This window comes from Vanacampus margaritifer, chromosome 12 (genome assembly GCF_051991255.1).
Source record: "Vanacampus margaritifer isolate UIUO_Vmar chromosome 12, RoL_Vmar_1.0, whole genome shotgun sequence".
Taxonomy (NCBI): Eukaryota; Metazoa; Chordata; class Actinopteri; order Syngnathiformes; family Syngnathidae; genus Vanacampus; species Vanacampus margaritifer.
Genome location: NC_135443.1, coordinates 16403146 through 16422407, shown reverse-complemented (window position 1 = coordinate 16422407; position 19262 = coordinate 16403146). Strand labels below are relative to the sequence as shown.

Genomic DNA, 19262 nt, shown 5'->3' with positions numbered 1-19262 from the left:
ACATAATAATAGCCCCATATGCGGTCTTGAAAATATTCAATTTTATTAGTATTTTCAGACTAAAAACAAGTAATGTCGACTTTTTTCAAGCTGTAATAGAACTATTTTCTCAAAATGCACGAGTGTTTTTTAAAAAACATTGGGAAAACTCAGTCGGCATGTCATGCAGGGATGTAACTTTTTCCTTGTCATGACCTAGCCAGGAATTGAACCCTCAACCTTCAAGTCTGAGGGTATGCACTCTACCACTAGACTACTGAGCTGCTACTGAACAAAGGAAAAATGAGTTTACTAAATATAACAAAATGAACCATATTGCACGTCTGTTTACATATACTTGTATTTTTTTCCATGTATCTTATTACTAGATTATGCAAAATCTTAAAATAAGAAAACTCATGAAACCCCATTTCAGCGCCTTTGATGTTGGTTAGTTGTTATCTTAAAATGTGGGAAATGCTTGTTTTAATCTTCACAGTACTTAAAACTGGCTGTTAACACTCAATGCCAAGACTGCTTGATCAAATAAGATAATTAAGTAATAAGTATCTTTAAAAAAGCACAATGATCTTGCCTGACAATTTCATTTTAGGTAAAAAAATAACATCAAATCAAAATAAACAAATTTAGGTTAAATTTAAGAAATTACATCTTATTTAAGATTTTAGTTTTTTGCAGTGCAAATTCTAGCCGCAAATTATTTGGACTCGATAGAGAGATTCAGGCATCTTGTCATGCCTCAGTCACTGCTCTGTATTAAGCTAACTTTAAACTAGAGCAAGTATTAGCCTACATGGTAGTTTGGGGCAACTTGTCTCAGTCATTTTGGAGTTTGTTGTCACATATGCAAAGAATGGGCCAATGAAAAATGCACCTCTGGCAACTCGGTCTACGTATGCCAGAATTATTCTTCAGATGATAGAATCTGATGAGTGAGGAAATTAATTTGCCATGTTCTGGTTCATTGTTAAAAAATAGATTTTCCTGTTGTACAAACTACAGTATGCCCACAAATCAGGACTGGTTTAAGCTTCATGATGAGCCATCCATGAGTTAACTGAAATGCTTCATTTTTTTTTTAATTCAATTTTATCTCAAATTTCCAATTTAAGGGAAGCAAAAAAGGCATTTGAGGCTGAGAGCATGCCAGCACTTCCGAAGGACTTTAATCCATTTTTGTAATATTTGATGATAAAATTTGCTCAATGACTATGCTAAGTTTTGTAAATTAATGGCAAAATATTTCTCTGGCTGCAAAAACAAACAAACAATAAACAGGAGAACAAGGATAAGTTTGTCCTTGTTTTATTAGTTGCAAAATCCAGTGTGACATCTTACCCCATATAGTATAACAACGTGCCCGTTGGTGGGGTAACATGTCACATGTTCACTGACTCTATTTGATGGCTTATAACTCTGCACTGACACAAATTATGAAAATGACAAAAATACAAAAAAATACCCAAGCACTTGGTCTTTCATTTGGTACACATTTTGTTTATATCTTTTTATTTTTTTATTTTATTTTTTTATTCTGGAGAGCTCAGTATTGTTCATTCGGTAATTTTACCGATTTGATATGTCATCATCATTGCTCTCTTTTTTTGTGTGTTTTTTTGTATGTGGGTGAGTATGTGTATGTGGGTGTGTGTGTGCGTGCGTGCGTGCGAGTGTGTGTGTATTCATTAGTTCACCTAAAACCTATTAAAAAATCCCATACCGTTCACCTAAACCGAACACTTCCAGCCAGAGTCGTGAGGCCGTCAGTAGACCCGAGGAAGGACCAAAGAAATATCTGATGTATTGATTCATAGAAATATATAAAAGTATGAAAAGTAATACAACTAGCGCCGGTCTCCCCTATCTAGTGCCCTCATGCTAGCACATGCACCTACTTGTAGCCGTTGAGTTCAGTGCAGGTGGCGTTGTTTTTGCAGGGCTGTGACAAACATTCATCAATTTCTTGTTGGCAGTACTTTCCCTCCCAACCGGCGTGACATACACACTCGTAACTCTGCATTAAAACAACAACAACAACAACAAAGGAAGCCTTCGGATTAGAGTGGGAAATGGCCAACGGACGGGAACACTTAACATTTGTTAGGACTGCTTAAATAACTTTGTTGCATTTTAACATACACATGCTGGCAAAAAGAAAGGGAAAAAAAACGAATGTAATAAACAGTAAAATCCCCACTCGCATCAAATATGCATTCCATTTGGGAATATATTTGAACTGTGGAAGAGTCACGCTTGTCGTACATTTCGCATCACTGCATATGCATTTCTCCTCCCACCCACCGCGTCGATGAAATGAAAGCTGGTTTTCAGTTTATGTCATTCCAGGCATATGGTAACTTCCAATATCATCTACATATTTTGCTGGGAACATTTAAAATATATCTGCTTTATTCGGCTCTTTGTTTATTTCACTGCCTGCATGTGAGCGATGTGTCCTTTATGTCATCACTGCAATCTGCATTTGTACAATTAATCATATCATGGAAGATTAATGGTTTGTTGTGCAACCACAAGGAACTGGTTTAATTTAGATTGCACTTTGCATAAGGGATCGGCACACTTGTGTGGTCAAAGGCTTTTCCAAGATTCATCATTGCCAATGTTTTGTCTAAAGGACCAGGATGCTGCAGGTTGAAGGTACGTATGCTAATCAGAATTGCAAATATGTTACGGCGGAGGGGGTGCCGTTAAAATGTTCCTGATATGACTGGTGGGTGCGGGGGGGGATGTTGGGTGCAGTCGTCTCATGATAAATTAGATACCTTCAGGATATTCGAATTCTTTACCCCTGGCAATAGAACATAATCTCATTTTTGCTGCTAAGTCACCTTCAGGGACAGCAATTTTCCAAAATAAGCTCCATAGGACGCTGTATTCGGAGAGAGCGATGGCCAGGCTGTAAACAAGACCATGTAGCAAAAAAAGTCTTCATAATGAGTTTCGGGAGAGGTTAGACGAAAAAATTAATAAAATCCAGTAAAATGTTCCAGTGGAGAAAATATTTGATATTACCGATAGGCATGATGACTTTTAGGACACTTTGGGCTGGTTTCCAGTCAATCACAGGGCAAAAAAAAGAAGAAGAAGAATTGACCGAACCACGGAGGCAGGGGGGGGGGGGCAAATTGACTGCACTACTTATCTGCAACCAGCAGAGGCACTGTCTGTTGTCAACTAAATAAGGACATACAAAAAATGCAATCAGGTTCAATATGAGTCACTACTTGCTTGCTTTTCCTAATTAAATCACTCACTTGGTGAATAAATCCCACAATGAGACCAAGACAGTCTGTCGGAACTGCCTACACAACCCTGATGGTACTGACACATTTCCTCTCCCTTTGAATACGCAACTAATAATGATATCAGACAGCTGTGTATATTTTACTACAACACGCATGTCACTATGCTGTAAAAGCATAATGGTCATCAGGCAGTCTGCAATACCTTATGCGAATCACTTCAGTCCATATGTAGTGGGTATTACCAACTGCACTGGTTAATGGGACACATTTCCATTTGAAAGCCCTTTCAAAATCTATTACATCACTCCATTTTACGGCCATATAGAAGAAAAAAAAATCTGTCTACTTACCAGATGGAGATCCTTACATATTGAGTTGCTACTGCACAGATTGCCCATGCAGTCGTCAATGTCTTTCTCACATTGCAGGCCAGCATAGCCAGGATTGCAAAGGCAATAAAAGCCATCTACAACTGAAACGAGATCAGCAGTTTACTTACATCTCCTTGCATCATCAATTACTTGTCACTGCTCTCAGCAGGTAGCGCGTCATCTCTACACAGCTAATTGCTAGCATCACCAATAATTTCTCAGTGTGGAGCCATTCTTTTAATGACAACTGTTCAAATGAATGGATTGGTTCTAACAGTACAGCTCACCACCACACAGCAGCGTTCAATGGATCAGTCTGATAGAGTCTGGCACTTTAACCCTCCTGTTAGGTTGGTTTCTCAGGAATAGCAATAATGTTCCCGGGTCAATTTGATCCAGGGTATAAAAATGTTTCTCAATAAACATTATTAAACAATTTCATTGCAAATATTTTAAATTAACCAATTTTACCAACTGAAGTTTAATCATGAAATGCAACTATTTGAAGTTGTTTAACTTTGAAATGGGTCAGTTTGACCCGGGCTATTAAATGTTCCAAAAGCGCCCTGGCAATGAATTATAGCACATGATGCAAATATGTCAAAATAAGCTATTTTATTTCTCTATTGATGAAGTTTCTTTGCAAAAAACAACTCATTTGTACTTCTTAAATTTAAAAATGGGTCAATTTCACCCGAGCTATGTTTAACTCTTTGACTGCCAGACATTTTCAGAAAAGGGATGCCGCCAGTGCCAGCCGATTTAAGCATTTTGACTGATCTTTCAAGGTCCACAGAAAATGTGTTTGGACTATGGAAACATGCATACTACCAAATGAAAGATTGGACTCTCATCTTTCATCAGAAAAAAAAGTTTGTTTCTACCTTATTCCGTTTTTCAGTAATCAACAATAAAAAATGGTTAGTTTCACCGAAATGCTCTGTTTTGAAACAAAAAACGGAGAAAACAAGCTTTTTGTCAAACGATGTTATTTCATGCACTCTAGTGAATTCTACACTTCTTTTTGTCCATGAATGATGCCACAAACACCTAAATAGTGCTTTACTTCTGTAAAACACTACCACCAACAATGAAAAAGTGTTTTTAGATTGCAAAATACGTTTATTTCCATTCAACAGTGTAACAATTTGACAAAACAATTTGGCAAACTATTAACAAATGTGTGCAACTCTGGTACTATTTACAATTGTGTGGATGTTTCAAATACAGTTTTTCTTTTTGTAACACTCCCCTGCGTGCAAGGAGACGGAGCAGGATTTGCACAACAGATTCGTTTCACTGCGATTGCCCCTTTCGCGTGCAGACGTTACACTTTCTTGACGGCCTTTTTTTCCGGGGAATAGCAAGTAGCAGACTGTACCCACTCCTCCGATGAATATGCATTGGACTCGGGGCACTCTTCGTCGTCCGATTCAACGTCCGCCTGAGCAGAAGTGCTCGGTTGGGTTCCGCGTTTTCCGGTCTTAGCATCGCTAGCCGGTGAGGCTTTATGACGTGGTCATAGCCGCCGCGTCAACGCTTCCAACTTCGGCGTCAAAGCTTCCAACTTCGGCGTCAACCTCGGAGCCACCATCATCATCATCGTCGTCATCACTGTGCTCTTTAGCATTGGTCGATGAGCTGCTTGCAACCGGTCGCCATTGTTCGCTTCCTCAGCCATCTAGCTCCGCCTCACGTCTTCTACTGACGCCTACCCAATCTTGTCAAAAGAGAGTCATTGCTGCCATCTAGGGGCCAAAAATAGTCATTAGGCTAACTAGAACTGCTTGAAACTTTCACCACAGCTGGCCAAGGCTTTCCTCCACTCGTTCCCCCCCCCCAAAAAAAAAAAAAATGGAGAACGTCTTTTAACGTACTTGGCGGCCCTCCTTAGGTTTTTACTAAACGTCATTTAACGTCCTTGGCAGTAAAAGAGTTAATGTTCCAAAAGCATTCTGATTTACATCAGTAACCATTTTAATTAAAAATATGCCAAAGTGAACCACTTTAATTGATGAGAAGTTTCACATAGCAAAAAAACCTACTCATTTGTATCTTTAATGTTAAAATGGATCAATTTGACCAAGGCTATGTTTTATGTTCCAAAAGCAGTCAGATAAACAACTAATATTTAATTGAAAATAATTGAAAAGTAAACCAATTTAATTGACAAGTTTCAAGGAAACAGTTTATACTTTCTCACTCTAAAACTCTAAAACGGAACTCTAAAATGGATCATTTTCACACATAATATGTTTAATGTTACAAAGGCATTGCAATAAACATTTTACCTTGTAATTGAAAATATATCAAAGTGAACCAGTTTAATTGTCTGTCGATGAAACTGTTTATATTTTTTCACTCTTAAAATGGGTCAATTTGACCTGGAATATTTAACATTCCAAAACCAACACAATAAACATTGTTATAGCTCATAATTAACCATTTTCATTGAACAAATGTTGAATTTAACAATTTCTTGTAGTCTGTTGATGTGACGTTTCATAGCAAAAAGTTAAATAAAAAATACAAATCTATGTTGGGTCAATTTGGCCCGGTATATAGACTACAAAATTTTCCAAAAGCACCCAGAGAAACATTCTTATTAGGTGTGGGAATCTTTGAATGTCTCACGATTCGATTCAATTCAATCAGTTTTCGATTAGGAACGATTTTTGATTCAAAATGATTTGATTGACAATGGTTTTTGCTTCAATCTATAGATGTGCAAGGAATTATAATGATCTACTCCAGTCTGATTCGCTAATTAGCGCGCTACTCGCAGCACTTTTATCACTCAAAAGAACGGCTCCACACTGCAAAAAAAACACAACTTTTATTGGAATAACTTGATTGTGACTTTTTCCTTCTACTCTCTAATGTGGCTACAGCTTAACAGTGTATTAGACCGCGTGGAACCACACTGCCCCTAAGTGGCCAAATCGGGCACAACATGAACAGCGCTGCAAATAAAGGCGCACACAGAATAAGGCAAGACAGTATACAATAATTTAAATAAAATCGATTTTGGGACATTTAAAATCGATTCTGAATCTTATTAAATGAGAATCGCGATTCTTATGAGAATCGATTTTTTGGCACACCCCTAATTCTTATAGCTGCTTATTAACTGATTTCATTGCAAATATGTTAAAATGAACCATTCATAGTCTGTTGGTGCCAAGTGTCACAGTGAAAAGCTAGTATTTGTTCTTTAACTTGAAAGTGGGACCTTTTGACCCAGTAAAATAGAAGGATTAACCATCTTTAAATTAAACTTTTTTTTGGCCTGTCATTCAGAGTTCACAGTTCAAATAAAAGAGAAAGAGAAGAAGATTTTTTTCCACCTTCCAAAATGTGTCAATTCCTTACAGGACTTAGTAAAATATTGCCAGTTTATAATGTGTTTCTACCTCACACGTTCCTTACTAATGACATGGGATGCATCACTGTGTATCAGCAACACAACATTGATGCACAGTTAGCCAGTGACAGAGATAATTGCGCTTCTTTCAGGAGTGAATTTATTACTTCCCCAGTCAGGGTCCCAGGATTCTTCATTATCCCAAAGATTTACCACGTAATCTATGCTGTCACTCTGTCTTGGTGTGTGTAGCCACTATTACTCTCATTAAATGCTTTTGGTCTTGGGTGGCAGCAGCATTACTCATCTCAGCCACTGTGGCTCTGTAGTGCTCTCCCTTGGGATGGAGGCTAGCTGGTGCTGAACGGCAGGCCAGTGGGTCCTAGAGAGGCCCCGCGCGTCACTGACCTGCAGTGAACTGGCTGCAATCAAGATTAGTCCAGACAGCTGGCTGAGGTGTACGGTAATGAAGTGGGCCACTACATCACAGGCACACAAGTTTGTTCCACAAAAAAGGAATGAACTTAACCATTTTGGGAATTTGGTATTCAATTTAGCAATTCAAACAAAAAGGAGGTGGGGGGAACAACTTTTTAGAAAAATACTGGTTTAAGTAGGCCTATGCATTTTTTTAAAATATTAATGTTGAACTAGTGGAGCTAGTTCTTAAGTTGTATAGTAATTATAAGGGATGAGAGTCACCGATACCGATACCAAGTACCTATACTTCTAGTACATTTGATACATAAGAAGTCCCCCCAAAAAACAATGACAGAAAAATTTAAAGCAGGGGTTGTTGGAGGTCCTGAACCCTTTTTTTTTTTTTAATTGAAAAACAAAATATGATTTGTAGGCTACCTGAACAATGAGAGTAGCCTTTTAATTTTCATCCTTGAATTCAGAAAGCATTGTTTTCACCATCCCCATGCATTTTAAGGAATGATAGCTAGTTGAGCTGGACTAGAATTGGACTTGGCATTGCAAATTATGGAGTTAGGAAACTGACTCCCATCACTCAACTCTATTTTATAGAGCATTTTAAAGCAACCACCGCTGTTTTCTTAGGATATAACTAGAGCTGTCAAACGATTCATTTTTTAAATCAGATTCATCACATCTTAGAATTTTGATTAATCAAGATTAATGACTTGATAAAAAAGGCTTTTTTTAAAATCAATATTGTTTTCCCGCCATTTGAAGAGCACCAGGTTATGTGTTAATTCTTTTGACATTTATTGTTATGTTACTGTATGTCTTCAACATTTGTTGTCATGCTAAAGGATATGATCAAAATTAATAGTGCGATTAATCTGCGTTAATTCATGATTAATGCGATAGTTTTTTGTGATTAATTAATCAGTTCGTTGACAGCGCTAGATAGAACCCAGGGGCAGCAGATACAATGAGAACAGCAGTAGCTCCAGAATGAAACCTTGTGAAACACCATACTTTTCGTTATACATTTGAATTCATATTGCACATTGTACAGATTACAGCGCAAAGAAGATGTCATACACGTCATACATAATGCTGGTTATGACGCTATTCTTCCATTTTGCTGATGTATGTTGTGTTCAGTCTAGCTTTGAGCATTGTGGGAAGTAAGGCTCAGCCAGGCTGTATGTTTATTGTCTGTTTATTTTGTTAGTAGAGTAATCAAATCAGTGCTAAAATTCATGAACGGACATGATTATGGACATCAGTCAGCCCTTGTTCGTATCTGTGAATATTCCTAAATCGGATGTTCGTTACTAGAGGACTACCTGTATTAACAACCTGAATAAAATACAGTAGATGCACATAAGTCAGGACACGCAGCAAACTGCACTAACACTTATATTTGTCCAACAGCATTTTTTTTTTTTTGCAACAACATTTGATTTTTTCACGACATACCATCACAACAGCCACAAGTCGACTACTGAGTCGGGTGTGTGTCTTGACCTTCACTGAACCCCTAAAACTGGCTCAACAAACCCCTGGCGTTCAATCAAACCCAGGGTAAAAACCACTGCTTTAAAGAAAGACCTACATATCCCAATTTCGCATTTTTCTATTCTTCTTATTCCTACTTCCTGATCTTAAGTACTGATACATCGAAATAAGGCCAGGTTTCGGGCAGTAAATATATTTCATTATAGTAAGTCCATTTTTCCATATAATTTCTGTGCTGCTCATCCTCATTAGGGTTACAGGTGAGCTGGGTTTTGTCCCACCTGACTTTGGACAAAATGCAGAGTACATTTTGGACTGGTCGGCAATTAATTGCAGGGCACATACTTAATAGACGAACAACTACTCACACACACATTCACAGCTATGAGTAATTTATAAACGTCTTCAATTAACCAAGCATGCATGGTTTTGGAATGTGGGCGGATCAAGTTTCAAACCCAGAACTTCTTAACTGTATGAAGTAATTTGCCATACCACCGTGCTTCCAATCATTTTTAATTTAACATATCCATTGCAATAGGTGCGAACTCACTTGGATGACCAGAATGCAGACACATGCCATCCTTGATTGGATACGTTGCACAACATTTATACTCAATTATACAAATTCAAGCTACACTGATTTCATTTTATGTGATGCCAATAAGCAGGCTAACGCTTACAGACAGTGTCCTAGATTATCCGATGGCAGCATCCCATTCACACTGCCCTTATTAGCTTCAGCATTGACCCAGCTGTAAAATGTCAGACAGTGTGACAATATTATTAAGCATGTTGTCATGGTAAGAATTGTATATATAATTTTTTTTTACCATCATAGCAAAATCCATTGACGCATGGGCTAGAGTTGCACTCATCCACGTTGATTTCACAGCGGGGGCCCGTGAATCCTCTGCGACAGCGGCACCGGAAGCCCAAAGGGTAATCGTCCTCATCCAACTCTTCCACACACAAGGCTCCGTTCTCACAGGGATTGCTGGCCTCACAGGGTAACAAGTCACAATTTGGACCTGGGGTGAATAAAAAAGGAGCATCCAAAGGTGTGGAAAATAGAATCAAATACCAGGCTTTGTTTTTTTCATTTTTTTTTCTATTGTGTTATTCTTTGAACTCAAGCACAAGATTCCACTAACAGCTGCCGCAGTCTACTTTTCCAAAATATTTAAATTCAATTACATCTCAGAAATATAATATTGCATTTAGTTATTGTTTCCTTGTTCAGCAGATTGTTAAATGGAAACCATAAAAGACGTATTAAGCCATAATAGGAGATATGTGATTAGGATTGAGCTCCAGGATATTAATGTGACTTAATGAAATGTCCTCCTATAATAACGGAAACATGGATGTGTAGATGTATTCACCAAGAACAAAAAGTGTACTATCCACTCCATTAACTTCAGTACTCTAAATGAAATAATAAGAATCACTAGTTGACAGTAAACAATTAAATGTGACCAGAGTGTTGAACCAATTGTTGTGTGACAATTTAATTTGAGGATTCTAAATGAAGGTCATTTGTATTCATGAATGGTTAATCAATACAGGTGTCACCATATATTTAATATTTTGGCTAAAATGCTCACTTTTTTTCCTCATCTTTATTTCGAACATTTAAAATGACAATAAAACAAAAAAAGCATAATGTCACAATTGTGTCAAAAACAAATAACAAACAGACATATTTAAGTTATTCCACAAAACAAGGATGAAATATAATGGTTTTCGTTATCCATAAATAATAGTAATGACTTTGTCACACCGCGGTGAGGGTGTCTTGTCATTTCCTGTTTTATTTTGAAAAAACTGAATCCTCTCGTTTCAGGTCACTTGCCCTTCCTCGTGTGGTGTCTGTGTCAACCCTGATCCCTGATTGTGTCCACCTGTGCCCCATTACCCTCATGTGTTAAATAGTCTGCGTTCCCCCTGTCTTGTGCCGAAGTGTTTTCGTTTGAGCCACTGAAGCCTGCCATAGACCACAGCCTTGTTACCGTATTGCCTTGTTACCGTATTGCCTTGTTACCGTATTGCCTTGTTACCGTATTGCCGTATTGCCTTGTTGCCGTATTGCCGTATTGCCTTGTTGCCTTGTTGCCTTGTTGCCTTGTTGCCTTTATCGCCTTGTCTCGTGAAAGAACTTTTGTTTGTAATTTTGTAAAGCTTAGTTTTGTTTAGTCATAGAGTGATTTTTGTTTTTGAATGTAGTTTTGAACTTCCTCCCTTTTGAAGCGCTTTCAGTTAATCTTTGAATAGCATTTACTTTCTCCCTTTCAACGAAGAGCTTTTGTTTTGCTAAATAAAAGCTGCTAAACCCTCCACCTCTGCCTCTGCGTCTGGGTCCTAAAACAGCCTCATTGTGTCAGACTTCCAATGAAACTAATTTACAAAAGAAAATACTTACTGTTCGAAAGGGAATCAGATGAAGCAACTGCTTTTCTAGTCCTATGCCGATTTTACCTCACTTATAAACTCATTATTCATATATGCCTTAACAAAAATGTCATTTCCAACCACTTTTTTATTATTATTATTCCCTTCTATGTTTAGCAAACATGATTTTCTTATACAATTTCTTAAATTGACCAATATTTGTATTTCTTTCAATGTTCCATTCCACAAAACCACTCCACAGATCGAAATGCACATCCTTTTGTGTTTTGTGCGAGCAAAATGTTGTTTAAATTTAAATTCCCCTCTCAGATAATAACCCTCCCTCTCTGTAAATAATTTTTGTATGTTGCCTGGCAGCATTTTATTATGTGTCCAGTTTTTAAATCTACCAGATCCCTAAACTTTAGAGTGGGCAGTAAAAAAATAAAAAATAAAAAAAGTTTATTGGTGTGTTCAAGGTACCCTACTATTATTTTTATTTTTTTTGCAGTGTGCCTAATGATTGTATTGTGTTTTTGTAAGACCCTAAACTTCTACACAGTAATTCAAATATGGTAATATTAATGAACAATACAAAACATACATTGTTTTGTCATTTAATGTGTCTGGCCTTTCCAAACAATTCAACAGTGCACGCTACATTTGCCCTAACATGTTTTATATGAGCTTTCCAGTAGATTTTGTCGTCAAGAATCACACCCAGAAATTTGTTTTCATAAACCCGTTCAATTTGAACGTTATTAATCCTCAGTATTATTTGTGTATTTATTTTACGATTTCCAAACAACATCTGAGTCGGTTTTATTCAAATTTAATGAAAGTTTGTTTAAGTCAAACCATGTATTAAGTTTATTTAATTCTTTGGTGACCACCTTTACAAGCTGCTGCAGGTTGTCCCCAAACAGAAAATGTTTGTGTCATATGCAAATAGCACAATCTTTAAGGTTTTCGAAACCATACAAATGTTGTTTATGTACATAATAAACAATTTTGGTCCCAAAACCGACCCTTGTGGGACTCCACAAGTAATACACAGTTGAGTTGATTTTTTGATTTCCCATTTGCACAAATTGATTCCTATTACAGTAATTTCTGGATTATAAGGCGCACCTGACTATAAACCGCGCTAGCTAAATTTGGGGAATACTACACATATAAGCCACACCCGATTGTAATCATCATACATTGACCTAAAGTACCTGCATTGTTTATGCAACCATACAATGACACTTGAACTACACATTAATTAGTGAACAAGCGTAAGTCACCATAAATCACGTGTTTATTCTTTAACGTCTTTCGTAAATGAAGATGTGTTCATTTTGTTGAGATGTGAAGTGAGTTCAGACAGGTGAAAATAATAGTATGTGAAGTTAATTAACTTTTTCTTGCTTTTTTTGGAAGGCGGGGGGAGGGTTCCCATTCCCAAGTGTTGGTTACCTTTAAAAGGAGACAGACACTGGCAGAAGTAATTACCAGGCTGGTCAATGCATGTGGCTCCATTCTTGCAGGGTGATGAAGCACACTCATCAATGTGAAGTTCACAAAGGGTTCCTTCAATAAAATAAAATAAACATTGTACATGATTAAAAAACAAAAACATTTTACTGTAATTATTGGATGAAGTAGCTATTGTTTTAATATCAAGCATATTCACTCAACAGTAATTGTGTCTTTTATAGGAAGGAGATGATAGAAACTGTGCGATAGAAACATGGAAAAATGTTCAACATGCCACATTGAATACGAGCCAGTCAGATCAAGAAAACAGAAGATACAGCAGCAAGGTGTGTCGTTAGTCACTTTTACAGGCTTTCCTCCTTTGGAATTACATTGTTTGCGTCATGGAATGCAGACCTATGCCAAAACCAGATCATCCCAGAGGTCCAGAACATAAACAAGTGTAAACACAGATAACATAGATCATTCACTGACAAAGTAGATACAATTAAAATGGACCAGAAACTTAAAAATATCTTCTTTCACAATGCCAACAAATATAGGGGAAATATTGTCCAGATTTTAATCCAGCTCTTCTATCTTGGGCCATTGTTTAAATTCACTGACAGCCCTCACAGTTACCTTGGATATTTGAAATCTACATCTGTCAATGGTAGTGCATTAATAATTTTAAGCAGATTTTGTACATGAATACATAAAAACAATCACAACTCAGAGTTTCCACACTAACCTCAGTTTCTTCTACTGTCATGTGCCGGCATCAACAAACACAACCCCCACAATAAAGTCAAGAATTTCAACATGAATCTTCTAAACATTTTTTAATGAAACATTCTCTTCAACATATTATTCCCAGCTATTATTCAGAGCTTCACTAAGATCCCCACATTCCATGGTGCAGCTAGTTTTACTGATCAAAATGAACAGCAAATCTTCCTCTGTGGGGATTTATTAGTGAAACAGTTCAAATGCAGTTATTGTGTTTGATTTTTGACCATGGGAATTATTTCAGTGATTCTTTATTCATCTCTGTTCTTTTTCACAGTGGGTATCACAGCACCACATGTTGGAAAATAACTATTCACCGACAACTGACTTAATGTTTGCTGGTTTATCGTGCTTCAATTATTTTTATTTTATTTCTTATGCTACAATTGAAGAGTGCTGAAGACATTCAATTATTTGTGAAGTACAACTAAACCTAACATTTTCCAATAAGCGTTTATCTTGCAAAAACACGAACCAAAACCAGAACATGCTTTTACAAACCTGTAAATCCAGATGCACACACGCATCCATAGCCATCGGCACGGTTAATACAAGCGGCGTTGTTCAGGCAGGGAGACGATGCACACTCGTCTAAGCTGACTTCACAGTAGCTGCCTGAGAGAACGACATGAGAATTGAAAAGGGGCCTTATATTAAGATCCATACTCATTTTCACTGTCCTTCATCTCCGATGAATATAAGTTGGCGTTAAGCACAGTTAAGCTCCGAAATGCAGCATAGAATATTAAATGTGAAGCCTGGTTGCACCTAGAATACCCTCTTCACAGTAATTGGTTTCAAGTAATAGATTATGAATGTTAAAGTGACAGTCATATGGTGTGGGTATTTATTGTGTTAAATAACAAATGTTTTCATCTGAAGGCGCTTACAGAATATTACATCAAGTTGTTTTTCTGAAATAAAATTTACTAAATTAGTATTAATGCTAATAAAGATGCAACGTTGTTAAGTTTATGGTCTCAAACTACTTAGTAATCAATTAAATAACTATGAAAAAGTATGAATATCTGTAAGATAAATAGGACTTTTTAACATAATAATTTCATATTACAAGTTGCAGAATTTGACCAATTTTGCATGGCAAGTTGGAGGTAATTAATAACTTCTTCTTGTTGTATTTTGTTGCTGATTCTTCTATCTGATTTATCCATCCATCCATCCATTTTCCTAACCGCTTTTCCTCACAAGAGTCACGGGGGGCGCTGGAGCCTATCCCAGCTGGCTTCAGGCAGTAGGCAGGGTACATCCTGAACTGGTTGCCAGCCAATCGCAGGGCACACAGAGACAAACAACCATACTCACAATCACACCTATGGACAATTTGAAGTGTTCAACCCCTGGATGTTATTTGTCCATTTTCTGGCTTTTTTATGTTTTTCTGTTTTTCATCAAAGAAAAAACATTTGAAAAAAATACACTAGGGACTTGACATTTTACCAGGATTGTTTAAAAATGTAGAAGTTCAAATTGGCGCCATGCTGTAATTCATCATTATTACCAAACAGGAGGGAGAGATTCACACGAAATTGTTGTAATAATGCCCGATTTTGGCTCATTGACTCCCATTATAAATCACAGTTTTTGATATGCTGTAAACCTGATGTGTTATAATGCATTTTCCGTGATTACTGATGCAATCGCTTCTTTGACGAGTCATAAACATGAAAATAGAGGAATTTGTGTGTTGAGTGTTAACACAAAAATCCACTAGGTGGCGCCAAAGGCTAATACATGAATGCAAAATGCATGCATAAAAACTTATGGACTTGTTTGAGCCTCTAACTATGTCATATGAAATATTCAAATTATTCTTTTATTTTATATATATATATACAGCATAGTTAGTCTTGCTATTAGCATAATACCGCTATTATTGTCCATAGGGGGCATTAAAAAAATTAAATTAAATAAAAACTATATATGTATAGATAGGTCTGATGCCACTGAACATTTTGAGCGGTTGAAAGTAAAAAGAATATTCAGAAATGACTAAGTTATCTCACTTCAAAGGAATGCCTGATTTTGGAAAAATTACAAGAGTTTTGTGCTATTCAGAAAAATGCCATTGTGTAAAAACTGGGCATGCATAAAAAAATTATATTGTTATGACTTATGACCTTGTTTGAGCCTCTAACTATGACATATGAAATATTCAAATTAGTCTTTTATTTTATATATATATACAGCATAGTTAGTCTTGCTATTAGCATAATACTGCTATTATTGTCCATAGGGGGCATTAAAAAAATAAAATAAAATAAAAACTATATATGTATAGATAGGTCTGATGCCACAGAACATTTTGAGCGGTTGAAAGTGAAAAAATATTCAAAAATGACTAAGTTATCTCACTTCAAAGGAAATGCCTGATTTTGGCAAAACTACAAGAGTTTTATGCTATTCAGAAAATGCCATTGTGAAAAACTGAGCATGCATAAAAAAATTCTATTGTTATGACTTATGGACTTATTCAAGCCTCTAAATATGTCATATGAAATATTCAAATTAGACCTTTATTTTACATATATATATACACAGCATAGTTAATTTTGCTGTTAGCATAATACTGCTATTATTGTCCATAGAGGGCATTAAAAAAAACTTTTTTTTTAAACTATATATGTATAGATAGGTCTGATGCCAGTGAACATTTTGAGCGGTTGAAAGTGAAAAAAAATATTCATAAATGACTAAGTTATCACACTTCAAAGGAAATGCCACCGTGCCACTCCATCTGACTCAGTGCTCCTCAATTCTTTTTTTCTTACGTCCCCCCGGAAAAAAATAACTTCTCTGCTGTGACAAAATTAGCATTAGCATTTGTCTGTAAAGTAGCTGCAAGTAAGAGGAGATAATACTCGTAGTGTAGTGGATGTGCAATTACAACTTATTTTAGTAGAAAAAAAATAAAACCCGACTTTCCAGCAGCACATACATACACTACAAGGCTGCAACATTTTTCAGTCAATTTCAGTCATGGACATTTGTTATGAATTTAGAGAACATAATGGTTAATTATATTCATTGTATGGGGTAGATGCCACGGACTTCTGGGTTTCACACATCAGCGTCGTTTCCGGTCACTGATGGCCGCGTTTCAACACTCGCACTCCCACACTTCTGCCCACCAACCGCGCGTCTCACAAGAGACAGACACTACACATTCGCACCCGTTGACAGGAACGTGCAAATTAGGCGGACAAAGGCGGAAGCGCACAAACTGGGACGCGGCCCACACATCGCAAACAGGAAACGGAAACAAAGTTGATGTGTGAAAACCAGGAATAATAAATAAATAAATAAATAATTGTTTGGAACGCACACAGAAAAAACATAAAACTCTTGTCTGTTGATGGGATGTACGCATGCATAAGTTGTTGTCAATACCGTGTCAAAAAATGTTTGATAATTTCATCTATTCTCGACACTTATCGACTTTTTATGATTTCGCCACTGTCTTAAGGTCACATTCAGCAGAATGACGGCATGCCAGCCTTAAGAGCCAATAAGGAATTACAACTTCATAGTTTACATGTCAAAAGACTTCTTGTCCGAAAGCCCACTAAGTGACCTCTTCTTCATCCCATTAAGAGATTATGTGGCCCATTAGCGACAGGGAGTACGGCATCATTTAAATGGTTGATCGACTCATTTTGGTCCAGCAGGAAATCTCAATGCAGACTTCAGTTGCATGAAATGTGAAACCATAAGGACAATTAGTGCGCTGTGACTTTCCTACGCTGGCATCATCAGGAGGCAATTAAATTTACTGGTTAATTTACAGATTTAATAGATAACTTTTTTTTTTTTTTTTACAGTTTGTATAGGTCAACTTGTCAAACTTATATTAAATACTAAATGAATACTAGAGCAATTTAATTGTGAGGGTTTACCATATTTAAGGATGACGTGTGACCTTGTAGCCACCCTGGCATTCAGTTTTAAAGCACATTTTTGTCAAACAAAATTAAAGGGGAAGCCATCCCAAAACATTATTTTGACAATAATATGTTCTATGCAGCCCGACTGGTCCAAATATGGTATTCTGGTTAATATTGCGTTAGTGGAATATGAGTTAATAAGCAAAATCCAGCCTTTTGTTTAAATCAATCTCAGGGGGCGGCCATTTTGCCACGAGCTGTCGACTGAAGATGACATCAATGTTGCTCAGCCTCAGGCAATGACCAATCACAGCTAACCTGTTTTCTGAAGCTGAGCTGTGACTGGTTGTGACCTGAGACCTTCAAACATTCATGTCATCTTCAGTCAACAGCAAGTGATAAAATAGCCGCCGCCTGAGATGGATAAAAATGGCTGGATTTTGCTCAATAACTCTTATTTCACAAATGGTATATTAATCTGAATTTTATGTTTAGACTAGTGAGGTCACATATAACTATAACAATAATATTATTGTCAAGAAATGTTTAAGGTTGACTTCCCTTTTAAAATTGTATTTTGAAAAAAAAAAAAAATATATATATATATATATATATTTTTTAAGAACTCATGTTATATTGCTGTTGACCAACTTTTTGAAAAAGCTCTGGCTGGCAATGTGGGAGCTGTGTTTAGAAAAAGGCTGGTAGTGAATTAATTAATAAGGAACAAGCTTTAAGCTATAGCGGCTGGAGACCCTGTGCATTCTTTTGTACACTGCATATCCATCTTTTTCTGTAAGGTTTGTGTGCTTAAACACTGAAAAAGCCTTGTAAATGTGTTAGCGAGGGTGATCATAATAATAATAATAATAATAAAAAATAATAATAATAATAATAAGGGCCCAGCCTATTGACCTTTTGCACATGACGTCACGGCCCTCATGGGAACGCCCCCTCCGCTGGATGGCAAGAGAACCACTTGCCTGTATTGTAACCATTGAATCTCATACAGCGTAAAGTCCTTTATCCAATCGATTATGTTATAAAATGGTCATATTTTGTTGTGCGGTTGGTTGGACAGACAGACAAGGGAGTAAACCAAATGTTGCTTTTTTATCGCATACCTACTAATGAAGACAAAAGACATCGATGGATAGCAGCAATCAAGAGAAAGGACTGGCATCCCACAAAGTATTCACAAATTTTCATTTGCATAATTTTTTTGCAAGGTTAGTACATAAATGTTCATACATTTTTCTAGTAAAGTAACAAGCTTTTAAATCAGCCCCTGTGTAAGGAGGAGAGACGGCATTGACTACATAATGATATAGGTCGTGCGCTGTGAATTCCGGAAAAGTCGGCAATTTGATTGACTTGGTAAAAACAGCAGGCGACAGAAGGTAAGTTTTCAAGCTAGCGATCTCCGACTTAAGTAAATATCGCGCTCTATGAGTCCCAACTAAATGTGCAACTTCAACTGACACGCGAACTTTCGGTTGAAGTAGTACATTCCATGGCTCTAAGGGAAACAATGGCTTTTCATTTGTAAAATAACAGTTGCTAAGTCACAAAGTCGATCCGGGTCACGTCCACTTCCATTCAACCATCATTTCCTTCCGCCGTCCGTCATAGGGCAGTCACGTGATCACGTGACGTCGGTGCAAATGGTCAATAAGCAGACCCCCTAGCCACTAGGGGGCCCCCAATCTTGGAGCCCCATTTTATAGTTTGTTGGTGGTGGTGTTGAGAATCAATTGGAATCGGGACTAACATTTTGATTATC

At 37.0% G+C, this 19262-nt stretch overlaps 1 protein-coding gene across 3 annotated transcripts in view; it reads right to left on the bottom strand.

The window, feature by feature from the left end:
- eys (eyes shut homolog) overlaps positions 1–19262 on the bottom strand; it is a 206369-nt gene that overhangs the window by 125256 nt on the left and 61851 nt on the right. For all 3 annotated transcript variants that reach the window (XM_077582976.1, XM_077582977.1, XM_077582978.1), the window contains 5 exons: positions 14079–14192; positions 12789–12902; positions 9770–9967; positions 3617–3738; positions 1896–2014 (listed from right to left, as the gene is read on the bottom strand). In XM_077582976.1, the coding sequence (XP_077439102.1) occupies positions 1896–2014; positions 3617–3738; positions 9770–9967; positions 12789–12902; positions 14079–14192 (667 nt within the window). The remainder of the gene's footprint in view (positions 1–1895; positions 2015–3616; positions 3739–9769; positions 9968–12788; positions 12903–14078; positions 14193–19262) is intronic.